Source organism: Melozone crissalis, unplaced genomic scaffold, assembly GCF_028551555.1.
Source record: "Melozone crissalis strain CALT ecotype California unplaced genomic scaffold, PUWL_Pcris_2 ptg000014l_1, whole genome shotgun sequence".
Classification (NCBI taxonomy): domain Eukaryota; kingdom Metazoa; phylum Chordata; class Aves; order Passeriformes; family Passerellidae; genus Melozone; species Melozone crissalis.
In genome coordinates, this window is record NW_026535792.1 from 17,112,097 (window position 1) to 17,127,582 (window position 15,486).

A 15,486-nucleotide genomic window follows, 5' to 3' on the forward strand; every position below is an offset into this window, starting at 1 on the left:
CTCAGATGAGATCCCAGCTGTTTTAATGCCTTGTGAAGGCTGACCTAGAGCAGAGGCCAGACAGAGCTCAAGAATAAAGCAGGGATTTATTAAAAGGCCTCCATGGATCCCCCTTGGGCAGCACAAGAGCCCAGCCAGGGCTGCACTCAAAATGAACCCAAAATGGTCACAAAAATGGACAGCTGGTCATGGGGTCTCTCACTTTTATAAGTTCTGCTCCGTTTGCATATTGGGGTTAATTGTCCCATTCCAGCTTTAGCCCATGCAGCCCCACCCTGCTTGTTTTTCTCTCTCCAGCCCACGGTGTTTGTGCTCTTGGGGCTGAGATTTGGATCATTTGTCCTTGGTCCCCAGCTAGATCAGGAATTGTTTTCTCTCCCTGCTCTGTGCACAGAGCTCACCATCCCCTAACATGAACCCAGACCCACACACTAAATCTGAAAAAGAGAAAAGCTAAACCTGAGGCATCAGCTTTGTTCTTCCCCCACCCCATTCCTCATGCCCATTTTCCTCCCTGAGCTGATCCCTGTCCCAAAGGGGCCCTGTGGGACCGAGCTGGCCCCACAGCAGGTGACAGGCAGCACCAGGAGGGACAGATGGGACATGGGAAGAAAGGAAAGCCCCTCCCTGCCCAGCCCAGTGCACAAACGAGCCAAAGGATGTCTGGGGACATGCTGCTGGAAGAGATGGAGAGCTCCCCACGTGTGTGCTGGTCCCTGTGTCACCACAGCCACCGTCCCTCTGCGTCACCAGCCCCAGGGTGGCTCTCAGGGGTCACACTGGAGAGGAGAAGCAGGACAGGGCCCTTTCCCTTCCCTTTTTTCCTTGTCTCTCCCTTCCTGTCGAGACAGACACTGCTGCTGGAAGAGCTCCAAGGTCACAGCCAAGGAGTTTGCTTTTCCTGAGCTTGGCTTTATGAGGCCTGAGAGGGCTCTGGCACTTGGCCCAGCAGCCTCTCCAGAGCCAGGTGAGTTTGTTTGGACTCCCTGCAGAAAAATGCAGGCTGGAATTCCAGGCAGATTGCAGAGAGGTCACATCTTAACCAGCTGTGTGTAGGAGGATTTTGTGTCTCTGCTGGGGCTGATAAGGGGGGTTATCATCTTGGTTAGGGGATGGTGGTGCCGGAGCCTCCCTGGGCATTCCAGAGCTGCTGGCAGATGTGGGAATCCCGTTTTGGGGAGCCTGAGATGTGGCCATCCCCATTGCAGTGCTGCCCTGGAGTGCAGCACACAGGGAAGTGTTACAGAGCTTGCAAGGGTTGCAAGGTGAAGAGAGACAAGAATGCTGACCTCATGTTCAGAAAGCTTGATTTATTATTTTATGATATATATTACGACTATACTAAAAAGAATAGAAAAAAAGTTCTCAGAAGCTAGCTAAGCTAAAAATAGAAAAAGAATGAATAACAAAGTATTGTGTCTCAGCACAGAGTGAGACCCAGCTCTGCTGTGAGTAGTCAGTAAATCTAAACATTTACCTGAGACCAATCACAGATCCACCTGTTACATTCCACAGCAGCAGATAACCTTTGTTTACACTTTGTTGCTGAAGCCACAGCTTCTCAGAAGAGGGAAAAATCCTAAGAAAGGATTTTCCACAAAAGATGTCAGTGACAGGGCAGGAAGGCTCAGGAACTGCAGAGCACCTGCTGGAACCTCACAGGGACATGGAGCTCTCATGGTGGGAGTGTGGTGAGCAGAGCCACCCATTCCTGTTCTTTTTGTTGTTCTAACCTTGTTTCACTGGCTGAGACTCCACACTGGATTTTGTTAACTCTGCCTTTTAGGCACCCCTGCCTCATTTCCTGCCCCACCAGTGAGTCCCCTCTTGTGGGAAATGAATTTGTAGCAATTTCTCCAAGTTTGATATTTGTTTACAAATACATACTATGTAAACATATTATTTTTGTTTACATAGTATGTAAACATACACACTTTGTAAACTTACTGTTTGTATGTAAACAAATATCAAACTTGGAGAATTTTCCACTAATTCATTTCCCACGCCCTCTGTGGATGTGACACCTTCAGATGTGATGCTCCAGAGGGGTTTGATGACAAGGGTGGGCTGTGGCTGTGACCAGTAAATCAGATTGTGACACTGCTCTGGAAGGTCCTGGGCAAGCCCCTGGGCTTTCCTTTGGAGGCACAGGAGGAAGGGGACTCCCAGCTGGGGTTTTATGCTGCTCTCAGAATCACTGAGTGCAAATCAGATCGGTCACAAGTTCCCTTCTGGCCAAATCTCTTGAGAAATCTTTTCTAGGGGGCGAAATCTTCTGGGAAATCACATCTTGGGGCCACATGGCTTTCCTGAGTGGTTTGTAAAGCCCTGGGGGTGGCTCTGAGCTCATTTGGGCGCCTTTGGTGGCACTTGTGCTGTCCTTTGCCATGGGGGAACTTGTGCCAACTGCTCAGAGCCCCCAGCCTCAATCCAGCTTGAGGAGGTGAGCCTGGAGAGCTGGGAAGTTCCCAAACTCTGCAGGGCTGTGGTCTTGGGGAGGGATGGTTGAGGTTTTTTGGTTGCTGCCTGCCAGGAACATGAGCTGGGAGGGAGAATTTGGGTGTGGAGAGCAGAAACTGCAGCAGCTGATGAAGGATCTGCTCTGCTCACTTCCCTCCTCACTCTGTCAGCTGGGAAATGAAGGGTCTGTCAGCACCACGAGGAGCTGTGAGGGGATTTCACTGATTGCTGCTCCAAAGCCTTCTCAGCCAGCCTGTTCCCAAAATGAGGACTGGGAGCTCTGATCTTCCAAAGTTCTGTCCCAACCTCCTGGGCTGACTGTCCCTCCCACAGGATTTCCCAGGTGCAGCATCCCAGTCTTTTCTGGGAAGGGTGATGGAAAGGGGGTGAGGAACATGCTCATCCTTTGTGCAGCTCATCCTAATGGAAAAGGGGGTGAGGAACATCCTCATCCTTTGTCCAGCTCATCCTAATGGAAAAGGGGGATAAGGAACATTCTCATCCTTTGTCCAGCTGATCCCAACCTTGTCTGGGAAGGGAGGATGGAAAAGGGAAGGAGGAAAATCCTCATCCTGTGTCCAGCTGATCCCAACCTTGTCTGGGAAATGCTGATGGAAAAGGGGAGAGGAACATCCTCATCCTTTGTCCAGCTCGTCCCAATCTTGTCTGGGAAGGGAGAATGGAAAAGGGGCAATGAGGAACATCTTCATCCTTTGTCCAGCTGATCCCAATGGAAAAGAGGTGAGGAATATCCTCATCCTTTGTCCAGCTGATCCCAATTTGTCTGGGAAGTGCTGATGGAAAAGGGGCAATGAGGAACATCCTCATCCTTTGTCCTGCTCATCCCAGTCTAATCTGGGAAATGCTGATGGAAAAGGGGATGAGGAACATCCCCATCCTTTGTCCAGCTGATCCCAATGGAAAAGGGGATGAGGAACATCCTGATCCTGTGTCCAGCTGCTCCCAATTTGTCTGGGAAGTGCTGATGGAAAAGGGGCAATGAGGAGCATCCTCATCCTTTGTCCAGCTGATCCCAATGGAAAAAGGTATGAGGAACATTCTCATCCTTTGTCCAGTTGATCCCAGTCTAATCTGGGAAGTGCTGATGGAAAAGGAGGATGAGGAACATCCTCATCCTGTGTTCAGCTCAGCAGGGTCCCTCTGGCAGTGTCACACCTGCTTTGTGCACAGCAAAGGTCCTGCCTGGCTTAGCCAGGGCTGAGATTTTTCTTGTTATTCTTTTTTTCTGTGCAAGATCCGCCCTGTTGGTGCTTCCAAGGGTCACATTCCTGGCCGAGGGAAGGTAACAGATCTGTTTTTGTGGATAAAACCACCACGAGCCTGCTCGGGTGCCAAGTGCAATCTGAGCTCTTTGGGTTGCCTGGGCCACAAACATGATGAATAAAACTGTTCCTCTTGGGGAAAAAAAATCTGTGCTTCTGACAAGATTCCTGGGGGAGGCTGCCTCCTGATCCGTGCTGGAAGCGAGGCGCATGATCTGGGAGAGAGCTGCTCACGAGTTGTGCTGGGGAAGTTCTGATCCCAGAGTGGAGCAGATGGAAATTTCTGCAGGAAAGGGCTGAGCTGCTGCCTAGAATCTGATGCTGCCTGCTCTTGAGCTACCAAACTCAATCTGGGAGCTCCTTGCCTGCTTTGGGAAGGGTGGTTTTCATTCCAGCACCTCCTGCACACCGGGCCGGCCTGGAAATGGGGGCTCTGGAGAGCTGTGCTGCTCTGGAGGGTTGGGTTTTCCTGGGGGCTGTGTTCTCCACATCCTGCCCCTCTCCTGGAATTGCTTTCCCAGGCAATGATCTCATGGTTCTGGGAGCCAGGCTCCCCCCTGGCTGCCCTCACCCTTCCCTCTGAGGCTCTCTGGAGCAGCTGGAAGCGCTCCAAGACAGGCTTGGAGCAGCACCCTGGGACAGTGGGAGGTGTTGGGCACCAAGGTCCCTTCCACCCCAAACACTCCTAAAATCCTGGGGGAGCTTGAGTCCTGAAAACTCATTTTTCAGGAGTGGTTTTGGGGAAAAAAATTCCTTTTTCGGGGGTGTTTTTGGGGGAAAAAACTCCTTTTTCGGGGGTGTCTTTGGGGAAGAAAATTACTTTTCCAGGAAGAAAACTCCTTTTCTCCTGCTGGAAACCAAGTGATAACGCGGTCTGGCAGCTCGGGGAGCAAACAGGGACCTGCAGCTGCCCCCAGGGCTGAGCTCAGAACGCTTCAGGGCTGGAAATCACCACGGCCAGAAGTGAGTGTGTGTCTTCTTCCTGTAATTACCCCTCGTAATTACCCCGGCAGCTGCGTGGCCAAAGAAAGGTGAACCCACACACAAAAAGAAGCGCCGGGAAATCCCTGTGGCTCCTTCAAATCCACCATTAGCCGGCTCATTAATTTATTTTTGCTCCTTTCAGCGTGCCCCCCTTGCCCTGGCCCTGCTCGTCCCTCCAGGAGCGGAGCGGGGCCGCGGCCGAGCTTCAATCGCCGCTTTAAAGGGCGCAGCTGCGGCTCCTTCCCGGTGGGCTTCTCCCATTCCGGTCACGTCCCGGCTCGCTCTCTGTGCTCGGAATGCCCCGCTCCTCTCATTAACCAGAGCCACAAAGGCTCCCGGGCCTCCCCGGAGGGACCTTTGCGACAAAAAGGTGACCGTGCCACCCGCGGGGTGTCCTTTGCGGGAGCAGCCGCGGCGCCGAGGTTCGGGATGCTCGGGCAGGGCTCGCCTTCCTGCCGGTGACATCCACTCGGGGATGTCATTCCCCGCCACGTGTGCTCGGGAGAGGGGGTGTGGCAGCGCGGTGACACTCGGGTGTCCCTAGGAGTGGCCCTTTGGTGCTGGCCCTGCTGCATCCCGCTCCTCCTGGATCCAGCTGTGCCGCTCCCCATCCAGCTGTTCCCCTCATGCCACCGCACCTGGCTCAGAGTACACCCCCGTGTCACACCACCCGCTCTCTGCCCCTATTCTCGGCCCTATTTCCGTTCCCCTCTCACTCGTCCCAACCTCGATTTTCCCTCCGCAGCCCCCGCGGGAAGTTCTTGGCAAACCCCGGCCCAGCTGCGACTTTTCCGCGGGGCACAAAGCCACCGACCCCCGCACCTTCCCCTCACCGCGGAGAAGGATGAAAACCCAAAAAAAGACCCCAAACACCCCCGGTGGAAGCTGTGCCGGAGCTCAGGTGCGTTAAGCGAGCTGCTGAGGGTTTTACTCCATCTTCCCTGCGCAGGGCCCGCCCTCCCCTCACCATTGGCTGCGCCGGGGTGCTCGCAGCCTTTTGTACGCGGGGAGATGCAGCTGTCAGCCCTCCCGGCTGCCGATCCCGGCTCGCTCCCGGACTAGGAATGGGCAGCAGCAAGTCGCCTGTTGCCCTCCTGGTGGCCCTGTGGCTCTGCCAGCTGGGCGCGTGGGCAGCGGGGCGCCCCAAGGTGAACCCCAGGATCATCGCGGCTCCCCAAGGTGAGTCCCGGCTGCGCCCTCGGCGTGCGGCCGCTCCCCGCGCCCGCTCCTTCCTACCTGCCGCTCGTCCTTTGAGCACTCGGGTTATTTCTATTTCTTTTGTGTCCTCGGAGAGGCTTTTGGCTCTCGTTAAATGCCTGTGGGCTGAGGCTGTTGGCTTTTATTTGGGTTTTTAGACCGTTCTTTCTTTTTTCTTTTTTATGTTTTAAAAGCATTTTCCTACGAGCTGGGGACATTAAAGGCTGTCGAAAAGCGCTTTTTTCCCCCCGTATCTGCTGGGTATATTAAAGGCTGTCAAAAAGCTCTGACAGATTTCCTAACTTGCAGCTCTCCAGAAAGCAGAAGTATATATTTACATAGCTAATGCACTTATTTATCTGCTTGAACTCGCCCTACTCGCTGCAGACGAGTTCGGGGAGTAAATATTTGCCGAGGACCGCTGCTCTCAGGGGAAAAAAATTACAAACGGCACGTAAGGACTTTGTAACCAGATCGGATCTGGGCGAACCCAAACAAAGAAATGTTTTCAAAGCTCCGAGCCTGGTGTGTCGGCGCTGGTTTCATCCCGAGTTTTGGGATGAATCCCCTCCGGGCTGGCTGGAACAAAGACCCCGTTGGCTTTGCCGGGCGGGCTCTGCAGCACAAGGGCTCCTCTGTTGCTCCCCATTCCCTGGCAACTTCCGAGAACGCCCATTTCCCCCGCTTCGTTCCGTGCCATCTGTTCTCCTCCGCTGGCATTTGCGTGCCCTTCCCCGGGCTGGCAGAGCGGGGAGGGGGGTGCTGGCCGTGTGCGCGGCTCGGGGGTGGCCTCTGCTGTCACCTTGTCACACAAAGGGGAGCGGCACCGGCGCGCAGGGCAGGGGAGGCTGCTCCGCTATGGCGTCACCGGCGCTGGCTGCGGGTGAAGGGGACGGGAGCGGGGACATTCCCCCTGTTCCTGCAGCGGTGTGGCTGGAGATCGAGGGACAGGGAGGGACGGAGTGGCCGATCCCCACCTGTGTCCCTGCACAATGCTGTCACCCGTGTCTGGGTGGCACTGAAGGCTGCTTGCACCTGTCACCGAAACCAATCAGGACATTTCACCTGCTCTCCTTTCTGTGCTTATCTGTGCCTGTAATTATTTCTGAGAACTCGGGAGGGCCCCGGGCTAGAGTAGGACTGCAGTCAGGGAGCGATAGGAGCGAGCCGTGCCCTATTTCACATCTCCTTGGTGTCACCTCTACCCTCCCGAAGTAGGGCAGTGGGTGAGCGAGGAGGAGGAGGCTGAGGAAGCGGGCTGGGGACTGCTGTGACCACGAACCCCCGCTGAACTTCCCGGTGGCCCGGGCGCACTGAAAGCTCAGCATGTTCGGCGTTCCGGGCTCAGCACGTGGCCGCCGCAGCTGCAGCCCGCTCCGAGCCCGGCCCTCGCCAGCCGAGCGGGGGGGATGGAGCCGCAGGGCTGATTTCCAGCTCGCAGCGCTGACTTTCAGCTCGCAGTGCTGCTTTTTAGCTCGCAGGGCTGATTTCCAGCTCGGCCCCCTGTTCCTGGGGGTGGGGAGCGGCCCGCTGCTGCCTTTGCAGTGGTGCAGGGCTGGCCCTGGGCTCTGCGGGAGCTGCCAGCTCTTCCCTAATTAAATTTCTTCCACGCCACGGCCCCGCACAGGCAGCAGGTGATGCGGCTCGGCAAAGGCACCTCCACGTGTCCCAGCCCCGAGCAGGGCCAGGGTGCGGATTTGTGGGGCTGGGCAGAGCCGGGCTCTCTGCAGGAGCGATCCCTGCCTGCCTGCAGCGCAGGAAATCGGGCAAAGCTGCAGCTGCTTCTCCATCCCTCGGCCTCGCTCCCCTCGCCAGCACCATGCACAGTGAGTCTGTGACACCAGAAGGCTCAATTCCACCGGTTTGGTGACATCTGGAGCTTCCCAGGATCCACCAAACCCTGCCCTCCCTGCAGCTCCTGCTGCTCTGGCTTCCAGTTCCCAATAAGAAATAACTGAGGGGATGTGGGACAAAACATCCCCAGGCTGAGCCGGCACAACCCTGGGCTCACCCCTGCAGACAAAGGAGCACCACGGGCCTGTCCTGCTGCTCGGGGCTCCTGCATTGATAATTCCCAGCACTTTGGAGCTCAGTGTTCTGCAGCTCTGTGGCCCCTGCAGCCCGCACAGGTGGCCGTGGGCAAGTGGTCACTGCCGGGCACTGCTGGTTCTGCAGGGCTCCCTCCTGTCACAGAGCAAAGGTCAGCTCCACTTCACTGCTCCAGTCGGTTCTGCTGGCAGGGCCTCTGCCCCGTTCCCTTTGGAGGCTGGCCCGGGAGTGTCCCCGGCCGCTGCCCTTCCCTGTGTCCTGCGAAGAGCTCACGGAGTGTTCCCATCATCCCTTCCCTCCTCATCCTCCCCTGCCTCCCTGGATTTTCCTATGCGCTTTGCCAAAGGTGCAGCCGCATCCCACACGGAGCTATTGCTGCTCGGCGTGTCCCAGGACCGAGGGAGGGTGACAGCGAGGGGACAGCCCAGCCCATCCCGGCTGTCTCCTGACCGGAAAGTCACCGAGCATCACAAAACGCTGAGCGTGGCACGGAGCCTGGGGCGGGCTCGGGCTGCTGCAGCCCGCGGCCTTTGCAGCGCAGGCTGGGCCGGAGCTGCTGCCACGCTCAGCAATTCGTCCCTGCTCAGCCACACGTGCAGAGAGAGCGCCGAGGAAAGCTCATCCCACCGCGGGGTGGGCTGGGCTCCGGCTGTTTAATTATTCCCAGCTCATTAACAGGTGAGCTGCAAGCCGCAGGCAGCAAAGATAAGCAGGTCCCCGAGGGAAGGGCAGGATTATACGCTTGACCCTCGGCGGGGTGAGCTGGCTCCAGCCCGCCCCGGGCTACAGCGGGCCCTTGGATTGGCATTTCTGGGAATCTGCCTGCCTGGAACAGCTCCTGGGCTTTGCTAGGCTTGGCTGCCTCCCTGACTGCGAGAGCTGTGTCAGCAGGGCCGGTGAGGAGCTCTCCGTGCCCTGGCACGGCACGGCTGGGGCCCCCCAGAACCTTCTGGAAAGAGCTGCAGAGGGGCTTGGGATCACGGATAGAGGGCAGGACGAAGGGAATGCTCCCACTGCCAGAGGGCAGGGATGGATGGGATGTTGGGATGGAATTCCCAGAGAAGCTGTGGCTGCCCCTGGATCCCTGGCAGTGCCCAAAGCCAGGCTTGGAGCACCCTGTATGCTCCTGGCCATAGCAGGGCATGGGATGAGATGATCCTTGAGGTCCTCATCTCCTGTTGCGGCAAACGAGGGATTTCTGGTGCCAGCAGCAGCTTTTCTCCTCAGTGACAGCATCTCTGGGGTTTTTTTGTGGTCCCATGGTGTGAAACATCTTTGTAGGACACTTTCCCACCAAGCTCTCAGAGCATCACCATTTCCAGGAGAAAGCTGCTCGCTTTCCCAGCAGTGCTATTTTCTCCTTTTTCACAGGGTTGGGGGATGCTGGGAACTGAAAATGTTGGTTGGGGAAGGAAAAAAAAAAAAAAGGAAAAGAAAAAAGAAATATGTTTTCCTCTGCGCAGATTGAAAAAGAAGAAAAGCAAACCAAACAAATGGAGTGAATCACAGGCACCTCCTGTTGCAAGAGCACGACACAAAAACAACAGGCAGGGCACAACTGATGGAAGTTGTGGCTGGAAAAAGGAGCCAGATGCCAATTCCTGACCAAGCTCCCAGCTCTGCACCAGCCAATTTGGGGACAGAACTGCTGAAAAGCGGCCTGGGAAGGTGTTCTGTGGGTGATGCAGTCGGTGCCTTAAATGGGACAGACTAAATTTAGACACGAGTGCTTGAGTACAAACTAAATCTAAGCTTGAGCACCGAATAAATCTAAGTCCAAGGTGCTTTTTCGGGAAAATCTCGCATCCTAAAAGGGCTGGGAGGTGAGCGAGGAGGGGAAATGGGTTCCAGCCAGCTCCGTGGCTATTCCAGGCTGCTCCAGAAATAGGCCTGGTTCCTCCTGCTGGGCACCCTTTTGCTGCCAGCCCCACCCGTGTGGCAGTGCCAGGGGAGCAGGATGTGGAGGTGTAATTGAGGTGTAGGGTTCGGGTGATACAGCCCTAATGACAGCTCTGCCTCTGTCACCTGTCCCCTCCCCGCCTTGGGTCATTGGGTCAGGCAGCGATGATTGCGATGATTCCCCGTCTCGTTATGCACCGGGGGCAAATATTCCCGTCTGGCAGGTGGGAGGGACGGGCACGGCGAGTTTCGGGAGTTGCCTTGAGGAATTCGAGGCCGGTCCCAGCCAGAGCCCTGCCCTCGCACTGCCCCCGGCCGGGCTGTGCTGGGATCTCAGAGCTTCGGCAAGTCTGGTTTCACATTCCTGCCCCCGGGGCTTTCCGGGCCTGGGGAATGCAGAGCTGCAGCCGGGCCGGACGTGAGGGGAATGGGAAATCCGTGAGGGGAATGGGAAATCCGTGTGCCGGCTCAGCGGGCACACACAGGGTGCTGAGAGGGCACAAACCTGGAATGGCCCGGAGCTGGCACCCACCTGGAGTGAGGGCACCTGTGGGAAGCCTCCAGCAGCAGGAGGGGGCTGGAAGGGCACAGTGGGACCATTCCTGATCCCATTGGAATCCTTCCTGACCCCGATGGAAAGTGCACAGTGGGGCCATTCCTGATCCCACTGGCAAGGGCATGGTGGTGCCATTCCCAGTCTCACTGGGATCCTTCCTGATCCCACTGGGAAGGGAACAGCAGGACCATTCCTGACCCCACTGAGATCTTTCCCTGCCCCACTGGCAAGGGCATGGCAGGGGCATTCCCAATTCTGTTGAAGTCCTTCCCAATCCCAATGGGAAGGGCACAGTGGGGCCACTCCCAATCCCATTGAGATCCTTCTTGATCCCACTGGGAAGGGCAGCACAGAGTCATTCCTGATCCCACTGGGATCCTTCCTAATTCCACTGGGAAGGGCACCATGCCTCTGGGAAGGGCATGGCAAGGCCATTCCCAATCCCATTGGGATCCTTCCTGATCCCACTGGGAAGGGCATGGTGAGGTCATTCCCAATCCCACTGGGAAAGGCATGGCAGGATCATTCCCAATCCCATTGGGATCCTTCCCAGTGCTTATGGGAAGGGCATGGCAGGGCCATTCAAAATCCCACTGGGATTCTTCCTTATCCCACTGGGAAGAATACTGTGGGGCCGTTCCCAATCCCGCCAGGAAGGGCACAGCAGGGCCATCCCTGATCCCACTGGGTAGAACCCCACCTGCATTCCACAAGGATAAAGCCTCTGGATCTCCCCACTCAAAACCTCCCTGGGGACACCAAGGTGGCCGTGCCCTGTGCCCACCCTTGCCCTGGAAGGGTTTTCCAGCTGTGGGGAGCTGGGATAGGGCAATGGATGGAGCAGGGTTGTTCTGCTGCTGGAGCTGCTCGGGGCAGCTTTTCCCCCTGGAAGGCCTTTCCTGGGAAATCAATGTTTGACTTTCCTGGGCTGGGAGGGGCTCCCCGGATCCGCCGAATCCATCCTTTGTTGCACTGACACAACATCCAGCAGTGCTTGTGCCATTGTTGGATAAAATTCCATCCTCACAGCCTGGGACCAGCGCTGCAGAGCGGAGCTTTTGGAAAGTGGCAAAACCTGGCTCTAAATTTAGCCCCTGCAGCCGTGGGGCGCAGCCGGGAAGGCCGGACCTGGCGGATGGCACAAATCCACGGAATCAAAGGCTCCGGCCTCGCCTTGCAGCTCCAGTGCTGCATAATTATGGGGGGAGCGAGAGTGGGGTCGTGTTAGTATTCATGGAATTGCTGCCGAGCCCGCCAGCCAGGGGTTTGATGTTTAATAAGGAGAATTCCAGCGTTCCCTGGGAGCGTGGGGCGAGCAGAGCCTCGGCTTTGAATCCAGGGCTTGTTCCCCGCAGGATGCAGGTTAGGGGGTCTCTTTTGTTGCTGGCTGAGTGGGTGTTTGGGATCAATTCCAGCTCCAGCTTGGAGCAGGGATATCGGCAGCACAGCTCCTAGAAGAGCTTTTGGGATCCCAAATCCCAATCCCAATCCCGGCAGCTCAGTTCCCAAACCAAAAGGGATCTTTTTCCCCCTAAGGCGCTCCCAGAAATAGCTGGGGAACGCTCGACGTGTCAGGATATTTCCTTTCGGAGAGTGCCTCTGAAAAAGCGCATTTGTGTGCTCCGAGAGTGCTCTGCAGCGTGGCCCTGCCGGGCACCGGGATCGCCGGCTTTTGTAGGATGGATTATCCCTGCTAATGCGGGCTCTATTGTCTGCCCGGCTCGGGAAAAGCTGGGAAGGGCAGCGAGCTGCCCGAGGCACAATGAGCACCCCGGGAGCGCGGGGATAGAGGGGGAAAAAGGGATAAGGGAAAAGCTGGGCTGGGCCGGGAGCTCTCCAGGGCACCCCAGGAATGGAGGGACAGGGGGGAAAGGAGCTGGAGAAAACCTGGGCATGGCACGGAGGTCCCCAGGGCACGGCGAGCACTCCAGGAGCACAGGGATAGAGGGGAAAAGGAGCCAGGGAAAAGCTGGGCAGGGCAGGGAGCTCCCCAGGGCACCCCAGAAGAGCAGAGACAGGGGGGAAAGGAGCCAGGGAAAAGTGGGATAGAGGAATTCCCAGCTGGGGCGGGAAAAACTGCTGGGTGATGATATTGGTGATCCCACAAGGCCGTGCCCTTCGCACCGAGAGGAGCTCGGAAGGGCTGGGGAGGCTGAGATGAGATAAGGTGAGATAAGAACGAGAGAGCTCGGTGATTAATCGCCTTCATCACTGCTCATCTCCAAAGCATCTCGGGGGGAATGAGAAACTCCGTTTGAGTCCCGTGGCCGTGCCTTGCCGGGATCTTGGGGTGAGATAGAGGTGTGAGAAGGCTCAGGCTGCTTTCACACCTCTTCTTTTGGGGTTTCCTGCCAGCTCCTGGGCCCCTCAGTGCGTTTTAGGGCTGTGTGTCCCCCCCACTCCTTCTCTCCCTGCCTGTGCAGGTTCTGAGTGAGCAGCTGCAGCTTCTTCCCCCAGCTGGAGAATGGGAAGGAAATCAGCCCACAGCCTCAATCCCTGCTTTTGGGAACCGCAGCCTTTCCTGCAGGATGGAGGGAACGGCAAAATTCCCGTCAGGGCTTTTACCCCGCCCGGGCTGATGGGAAAGCACTTTGGAAAACCTTTTAAAGCTCCTTCCTGGGATGCTGCTGCGGGAAGGCCCAGCCCAGGCACCGCTGCGAGCCTGGCCCCTGCCCTTCCCTGCCCCAGGGGCACGAGAGAGGCTGGGCTGCCTTTGGAACCCCGGGAATTCCACCAGGACTCGCTGGTCCACGTTCCAGCCTCGGGGTGGGATGGACACACAGCGGGAGCTGCGTGTGAGGGAAGCAGGGAATGGCTCACTTCGGCCAGAAGCTGTCTGTCTGGTTTCTCCAGGAGTTTTTGGGGGTCCCTGCTCCTTTCAGGGACAGGGGAGAGCAGGAAAGCAGGGACAGGTGGCCACGATCCTGTCAGCTCTGAGCTGGGCAGGAGAGGGGAACGTGGAGGGAGAGTGGGGCCAGGGTGGGGTTTGGACCCCGAGGGAGCTCCTGGGGGATGGGACAGGAACGTGGAAGGAGCAAAAGTGGGGCCAGAGTGGGATTTGGACACCAAGAGAGCTCCTGGGGGATGGGACAGGAACGTGGAGGGAGTGAGAGCAGGGCCAGGGTGGGGTTTAGACCCAGAGGGAGCTTCTGGGAGTTGGCACAGGACCGTGGAGGGAGCAAAAGCGGGACCAGGTTGGGATTTGGACCCTGAGGAAGCCCCCAGAGGGAGGGACAGGAACGTGGAGGGACTGAGAGCCTGGCCAGGGTGGGGTTTGGACCCCAAGAGAGCTCCTGGGGATTGGAACAGGAATGTGGAGGGAGCAAAAGTGGGGCCAGGGTGAGATTTGGACACCAAGAGAGCTCCTGGGTATTGGGATAGGAACATGGAGGGAGAAAAAATGGGGGCAGGGTGGGATTTGGACCCTGAGGGAGCTCCTGGGGAGAGGGACAGGAATGTGGAGGGAACAAAAGTAAGGCCAAGGTGGGATTTGGACCCTGAGGGAGCCCCCAGAGGGAGGGACAGGAACATGGAGGGACTGAGAGCCTGGCCAGGGTGGGGTTTGGACCCCAAGCGAGCTCCTGGGGATTGGGATAGGAACATGGAGGGAACAAAAGTGGGGCCAGGGTTGGATTTGGACCGGGAGGGAGCTCCTGGGGGATGGGACAGAAACCTGGAGGTGTCACTGTCACTTCTGCTCTGCTGCTTCTGCTTGCCTTGAGAAATGACTCAGGTTGGGGCACGGGACGACACGAAACACCGCAGGGCTGCCCTGGGGTGATCCCTCAGCCTGGGGTGATCCCTCACCTTTCCTTCCAGGCTCTCCTTCTCCAGAGGGGTGTCCCTGGGCACTCTGGGGATACAGGACCCTGCTCCTGGGGTGCAGCCCTGGCAGAGGCTGGGGACAGGAGGGCACAGCAGAGGAAGTGGCCTCCACACGTTTCTTGCCACTTACGTTTCTCCTTTCGCCTCCTTCTCGGAAACCCGTCCAGAGAATGAGAAATGTGTCACTTCACATGAGGTGTGGGACGGTGCTGGGATCTCACAGTCACATGCCTGCAAATTTTCCATGGCAGGTCAGAGCAAACCTGCCCAAAACTCCTGAAATGCCTCATTTACAGTCAGGCTGTTCCTATAAAAAACCCCATTGCTGCAGGCTCTGTCCCAAGTGCCTGCCAAGGCTGTCTGAGGCTCTATCCCATGGGAATGGGATCTTCCTGTCCCACCAGGCTGCCTGAGGGCTCCATCCCATGGGAATGGGACATTCCTGTCCCACCAGGCTGCCTGAGGGCTCCATCCCATGGGAATGGGACATTCCTGTCCCACCAGGCTGCCTGAGGCGTCCATCTCATGGGAACAGGACACTCCTGTCCCCGCTGTGCCCCCCCCCCCCCCCCAGTGTCACACTGTTCCCTCGTGTCACTCTGTTCCCTTTGAGCAAAGTCACGCTGGAAGGAGAACTTAGCACAGCAGCTCCTTGGAGACATATTTCCTCTTCCTGAAATGCCTCAATTTGGGAATTTATAGAATGTCTAAAAAAAAAAGAAAAGAGAGAGAAAATGCAGCTTGGCTTCTTGCTGGAGCTTGGGGAGGAGTGAGGCAGCAGTGTGGTGAATCCAGCCCTGCTCTGGGGACAGAGGGGACCCTGGGGTGTCCCTGTCCCCCTGGGAAGGTGGGAAATGCAGGGATTGTGCTCCTGGCCCGGCCTGGCGTGAGGGAATGATGAAACTCCAGCCGCAGTGCAGAGTTTGGGAGCTGGGATGGAGTCCTGAGTGACTCAGGGAGTGGCCCTGAATCACAGTCCCGGGAAAAGGGGACCTGGGCTGCTGTCACACATCCTGCGGGAAGAGGGAGTGCGACAGGGATCTCAGTGTCACAACATCCAGACTGGCAATGGGACAGGAAGTGGTGTCACCATATCCAGACTGCCAGTGGGACAGGGATCGGTGTCACCATATTGGGAGTGGAGCAGGGATGAGTGTCACTGCATCGGGAACATAACAGGGATCAGTGTCACCGCATCGGGAGAGGGACAGGGATCAGTGTCACTGCATTGGG

The 15,486-nt window shown here is 57.1% G+C and overlaps 1 protein-coding gene across 1 annotated transcript in view; it reads left to right on the forward strand.

Moving 5' to 3' along the window:
* The first annotated feature begins 5,480 nt into the window (after positions 1-5,480).
* SEMA7A (semaphorin 7A (John Milton Hagen blood group)) overlaps positions 5,481-15,486 on the forward strand; it is a 28,300-nt gene continuing 18,294 nt past the window's right edge. Inside the window, exon 1 of the mRNA XM_054272399.1 lies at positions 5,481-5,906. Coding sequence (XP_054128374.1) covers positions 5,792-5,906 — 115 coding nt within the window. The 5' untranslated portion in view covers positions 5,481-5,791. The remainder of the gene's footprint in view (positions 5,907-15,486) is intronic.